Source organism: Lactuca sativa, chromosome 8, assembly GCF_002870075.4.
Source record: "Lactuca sativa cultivar Salinas chromosome 8, Lsat_Salinas_v11, whole genome shotgun sequence".
Lineage (NCBI taxonomy): Eukaryota > Viridiplantae > Streptophyta > Magnoliopsida > Asterales > Asteraceae > Lactuca > Lactuca sativa.
The window spans coordinates 209,659,979-209,666,446 of record NC_056630.2 but is presented as its reverse complement, the minus strand read 5'-3'; the positions used below and the strand labels follow the sequence as shown (position 1 = coordinate 209,666,446).

Sequence of the window (6,468 nt, the reverse complement as noted above, 5' to 3'; positions counted from 1 at the left end):
ATGCCAGCACAATTTTGTGTGCAAGATGCTACACATGTTAGACTATTCCCACGTTAAGAATCGTGACGGGGTGTTGTTGAAAAATGCAACCCAAAATTACAATCTTTATATAGTTTAATTGAAAATAAAGTGTTTATTACTTATGTTGATACACTAAAATTGTGCAAGATGCTACACATGTTAGACCATTCCCACGTTAAGAATCATGACGGGGTGTTGTTGAAAAATGCAACCCAAAATTACAATCTTGATATAGTTTAATTGAAAAGAAAGTGTTTATTACTTATGTTGATACACCTACAGTGGCGGAGCCAGGATCAAACTAAAGGGGTAGCACCAAAAAAAATCCGTGTAATATACAATAAGAAAAAAAAAATAAAAACTGTCATTTCATTAGACATAAAAAAGTGGCAAAGTTACATTTTAAAGTTCACCTCTTCGCTCTTTCATTTTCCGAAAACGAGTAATTATATTTTCAGTTTTTTCATTCTCAAGTGCTTCCTTTTCTACACTACAAATCAAAGCACCATTCATAAAATCGTCACCTATTTTAATACGCAAATCAGTCTTCAACAACTTCATTGCAGAAAAACATCGTTCAACGGTTGCGGTTGCGACGGGCAAAACCAAAGTTAGCTTTAATAATCTATAAACCAAAGGAAAAGATAAGTGTTTCCCTGTTTCCACTAATAAACGAGAGAGGTCCGCAATTCCCTTCAAGTTGACAAATTTCTCATCATGGAGCAAAGAGTGACAATAGATATCAAGTTACCTATTAAGATGCACCCTTTCTGAATCGTCAAAATCATTTTTGTATATCTCGCTTAGCTTCAACAACTTTGATTTATCAAAACTAGAAAATGACTCACAAGGACTCATAGCCGCCATGTTCTCTATCAGCTCTGTGCCAACTTCACTAAATCAATCCCCAAATTCTTGAATTTGCATATCTAAAACCGTGTTAAAAATCACAACTTCAAAATGATGTTGATTAGTCATATTGGTTCAACGCTTTCGTGGGGTAACATAATATTCCGACATGTCCACAATTCCAATACTATGGTTTTCACAAAAAAGCACATAACTTCTTCCAAATTTGTGGAAACCCATCTATTCTAAAAACTAACAATGCTTTCGTTGTCCCTTTTACTAATGAAGCTGCTTCCAAAATATCTTGATCTTTTTTTTTAAAGATGCTTTGACAAGGTATCTGTGAGGCCTAGAATTTCCAACATCAAGTGTAAAAGAAACACGAAATCAAGTGTCTTGAAATATGACAAAATACCCTTTGCTTGATTACGGTTAGATAAACTAGACCCCTCATCTTTGACATAATTAAGCACCTCAACAACTTCAGCAAACAAATTCATCAAGCTTACAATTGTTCGAACCCCATCTGGTATCTCCAGCTCGAGCAAGAGAAATCTCTCGATTCAATCCTCTTCCAGTTTCGGTTTCACCAATAGCAATTTCAGATTCAACTCTTTCTTTTTGCATCTCCCGTATCATATCTTTTCTCTTACAAGAACCACAAACCACAGTAACCACCAAAGCTAATTGTTCAAAGAATTCTTCAACATCATTATGTTTCTTTGCTACCACCACAACCACTAACTGAAGTTGGTGTGCAAAACAATGTATATAATGTGCATAACTATTTTCTTTTAATATCAATGATTTCAAACCATTGAATGCACCGCTCATATTACTTGCTCCATTATAACCTTGCCCCCTCACCTATTTATTTCCAACAATTAATAAAGATATAAGACATAAAACAAGTATAATAATAATAATAATAATAATAATAATAATAATAATAATAATAATAATAATAATAATAATAATTTTTGAATTCTCACCTGAGCCATACTCAAGTTGTTGTCAGTAAATACAGAATCGATGGCGGCTTTAAGAGTCAAAGAAGATGTATCTAACACATGAACAACTCCAATAGACCTTTCTTTTACAATCCCAAGTTGATCAACATATCTCAAAACTATATTCATTTGTTCTTGTTTAGAAATATCACTAGACTCATCAATTAATATACCAAACACATCTTTACCAATTTCATCACAAATAGACTTGATTATCTCTTTTGAAAAGCAATTGACAATATCTTTTTGAATCGTTGGAGAAATCAACTTTTCATTTTTTTGGAGCATTTTCTAAAGTGACATTAAAAATCCTCTCATTATCTTCTCTAATCAAAGATAAGATTTCAATGAAAAGTCCTTTATTTTTAGAATTTTCCGACTCATCATGACCACGAAATGGTAATGTATTTTTCAATAAAAATCTACAAGTACGGATTGTAGCACGTAATCGAATTTCATAATTACTTTTCTCAATTTCCGTTTTCTTATGAAGGGCTTAACTAACAGATTGGTTTTTTCTCAATAGAAAATCATACTTTTCTTGTGCCTTTTGGTGATAACTTTGAATACTACCCATATGTTTCCGGAATGCTTCTTTTTTACTCCAAGGTTCAAAGCCTTCGGTTGTAAATGCATCTCTTCCACCTTGTTCCCCTACCATGTCTCCAAACAAGTAGCAACACAAACAATATGCCTTGTTCTTTTTAATGATATACTCTAACCATGGAAATTCAACAAACCATTCAACAACAAAATGTCTTAGCTTCTTACCAACTAACTTTGATTCAAAAGTATGCCCCTTTGGTTGACAAGGTCCTTTAGTCAAATATGCCCTCCTTATTTCATCTCTTTGATTAGGATGATAAGATGTAATTTTTGGCCAATCCCCCGAGTCCGAAGGAAGATCATTCAAATCAAAAGTATTTGGAACTTGTGGTATTTTACTAGGTTCATTAGGTTGTGGTCCTTGTAGAGCTCGTGGTCTTTGAGTAGGTTCATTAGGTTGTGGATCTTGTCGAACTTCTGGTTTTTGACTAGGTTCATAAGGTTGTGGAACTTGTGAACTTTCAATATGCTTATTTCTTTTAGAAGTTCCTTCACCATTGTCATCTAATTGTCTTTTGAAATAATTGTTAATAGAACCCTACACTAAAAATATTTCAACTATAATCTTGATTTCAAGTTTCAAACGTAAATAATCAGTAACTGTCAAGTATTAACCCTAAATCCCTAAATAAACAAACATAATCGCTATTCATTAATTTTTATTTTTTCAAGTTTCAACAATCAATATAATACCAAAATCTGTGATAAATACGATGGATAATAAAGAACAAAAATATAAGAAATTTGGTATATTTTAGTTTTTTTTCTTTTTAGTTTGATTCACCTAAAAAAAAGGTTTGTGAGACACAATATAAAAACATTATACATATGTGATATCGTAATGTATATGTATTAGTTGTCCAGTGTCTTGATGACTTAATTCCTATGTGGCTATGAGCCTATGACCTATGAACGACTTCTATCATAATTAAAGATAAACAATAAAATACAATAATTGATATAGTAAAGCCAAATTGCCAAATTGAATTAATTAATCAACAAGAAACATGGAAAACTGATAAAGTAAATATGCTTACTTGCTTCATTGTTTGCCGATTGACACTACTATTGGCAATTAAGAATGACGATAATGGTTGGGTAGTAGGGCGAAGGCAGCAGGAGGTTCGATTGAGACTTATATTTTGTTTTGCACGTCAATTTTTTTTAAAATAAATGGGTACAAGATTTGGATTGGGTTATAAGGGAAATCTGCGAAAAAATCCCAATATTTTAGGCCAATTTACGATTTAGTCCCAAATTAAATTTTGTTTACAAAAAAGGACAGATTACCGGCTAAAACTTCGGATTACCCTTCGTGGCTGGTTTCACAGATTTAGCCGGTGTCTCGTCTTTTTTCGTTAATTAATCCAAATTTGGGGGATTTTTCATTAATTAATAAAATTTTAGGGTTTTTTCATTATTTATTACCAATAAATCAAATATTTAGACTTTTTTAAAGATTACCTTTAAACTAATAAATATTATATGATCTAATTTAATATGTACTATTCCATATCTTCTTTATTATGCTCTTCTAGGCTTACCATGTGTTTTTATCGATGTCGTCAAACCCAACAACAAAAATCTCACTCACAAGCCTCGTTAACTCCATCAATTTTCCAAAAGTATCCATTCACAACTCTATGATCATCTTTCAATCTCCATATAAAGAACGAAGAAAATCCTTGTTGATTACGTGGATGTCCCTATTACCTAACCATGACTTAAATCGTGGTTCCAACGCTTAGATGTTCCTATTACCTAACCATGACTTGAATCCATACACTAATGGCATTGTCCATAGTGTTATTAACAATAGAAGACGAATCTCACATGTTCAACCACTGATACATTGGCTCAAGTCTTACTTGACCCTTGTTTCCTTACAACACTATAGAAGCCCCAACATAAGATGAATAACACATGGTTCATCATTTATTGGTTTTTTTTGTCAAAAAGTAAAGCATTTTGGAAGCCCCAAATAGCCTAACACATAATAATGACAATTATTGTAATATCAAACCAATTGTCATTATGACTTAAACGTAACATCACAACAATTGTCATTATTACATTATAGTCTATTTTGGGCATCCAGAATGCATTAGTTTTTGGTAAGACAAAAACTAATAAATGATGAAGTTGTTGATAAAGATCGGAACACAATCTTATTGATGGATCCAAAAGCTCCTTCTCGTCCCAAGCCTTTTTCTCCTCAATCTTCTTCCAAAAAATGCACTACAATATGCAATATTAGCCCCTCTTTCTCTCCTACAAGCATATAGCTCAATTAGGGTCTCTCTCAGAGTGTTAAGGTGATAAGGGAGGCGGAAATGAAGGCTTAAAGTCCTTTAAATAGGACACAAACCCTAAAAATTAGGGTTTTCACAATCAGCTCCTACTCGTAAAGTTGGGGTATGTCACACCCAAAAACCAAGAACGGCGGAAACGTTCTGGGGTGGAGGACGTCATGTACAGTATCATAACAATGCATAATAGTAAAAACAAGAAACAACATCCAGTTCATTAATGTAATAATTGTAATACAAGCATATTCTGTACAGTTTGTAAGACGCCAAAAGTATAATCAAAATAAAAGATGAGTCTTGTATATGCTCCATCTTCTCAAAAGCTTCATATGTACCTGTCTACTGATAACCTGAGAATACAAGTTATTTTGAAAGAGTTTATCAGCATAAAGCTGGTGAGTTCATAAGTATTTAGCGTCATTGCTTGTATAAAAATGTTTACAACGATGTGATATAATAACTGATTTTAATGTTTGAAAATAGTATACTCCCTAGAAAATCCTATATTTTCAAGTAAGAAGTAGTCTTCTACCAAGACCCGATTGTTTGTATGTTTGATCCTTTGAAAATGTAAAAGTTTTCCCAGTGAAGCTATCAGTATGAAAATATAGTTTTAGACTTCGTTCATATCAAGTAATTAGGAAACTAGTGTTTTACCCTAGCAGTGACACTGCCGGCTTAATGTAATAAAAATGCAGACTCCAGGTAGTATTAAATGCACAACACACCTCGGGGAATCTGTTTTGCCATTAATTCTTAATGTGTTAATTAAAGGTCTGAATGTGAACTCGTATGTAACCATACTGATTGACGATTGAATAAACTGATGACCCTCCAAGTCATACGTAATATGGTGACATTTTGTCACCCTTGGGCCTAGTCAGCTCGGACTGTAGCTAGCAGTCGGGATGTGGGAGTGTTTGTCCCGTATAAATCTATACACATAATGCCCGCTCTCCCTCCAGGAGACTCTGGTTACACGGTGATAGCACAAGGAAGTGTCGTATCTAGAAGTAGTATGTCACATTCTGTTTTATAGTATATTCTTTTGTATAGTGTATAATGTACTATCTGGTATAATGTATAGAGTGTTGTCTTGTATATTATATAGTATTCTCTTTGTATAGTATTTAGCATGTATTGACTCATAACTGTAATGACTCTGGTAGGTGTCATTGTAATCGTAGTAATGAGTAGAAATCCTTAACTATACCTATTATAGTTAAATAGTAATGTTGGTAGCATGCCTTTGTTACGCAAAGGTACTGAACTGAAGTGAAGACTTTGATATCCAACACAAATATATATATATATATATATATATATATATATATATATATATATATATATAATATAACTAAGAATTTAACGACAGACGGACAAATAACAAAATACCATAAATCCACAACCAAACAAGGACAGGAAGTAAGGTGAGCTATCAGTCCTAAGTCCTTCAAGTCTTACTTATATAAATATACTGGTGTAGATATGGTTTTGAGAAACAATGCAAGTTTAAAAGGGTTTGAAAATAGTTTTGGCATTAAAAGAGTTTGATAAAAGGTTTGAAACACTTGAAAATCCAAAGTTTGATGGTAATTTGAAAGCAGTAGCAATTCTGTAGTCTGTTCTAGTTATTAATCACATGTGATTGATTCAATAACTATAATAGTTCA

General features: G+C 32.8%; 1 protein-coding gene across 1 annotated transcript; it reads right to left on the bottom strand.

The window, feature by feature from the left end:
* Window positions 1-1,353: 1,353 nt before the first annotated feature.
* On the bottom strand, window positions 1,354-3,532 carry LOC111879212 (uncharacterized). The gene is made up of 4 exons (XM_023875684.1): window positions 3,524-3,532; window positions 2,386-3,024; window positions 1,863-2,147; window positions 1,354-1,737 (listed from the first exon to the last, which is right to left on the bottom strand). The coding sequence occupies exons 1-4, from the start codon at window positions 3,530-3,532 to the stop codon at window positions 1,354-1,356; spliced, it is 1,317 nt and encodes a 438-aa protein (XP_023731452.1).
* Between the last annotated feature and the right edge of the window lie 2,936 nt (window positions 3,533-6,468).

Excerpts from the sequence above, each read along its gene's own strand:
- LOC111879212 (XM_023875684.1), bottom strand. Across the intron at positions 2,148-2,385 it reads TATTGAGAAAAAACCAATCT|TTGATTTCTCCAACGATTCA; the intron begins GTTAGTTAAGCC and ends AAAAATGAAAAG. Across the intron at positions 1,738-1,862 it reads ACAACTTGAGTATGGCTCAG|GTGAGGGGGCAAGGTTATAA; the intron begins GTGAGAATTCAA and ends GGAAATAAATAG.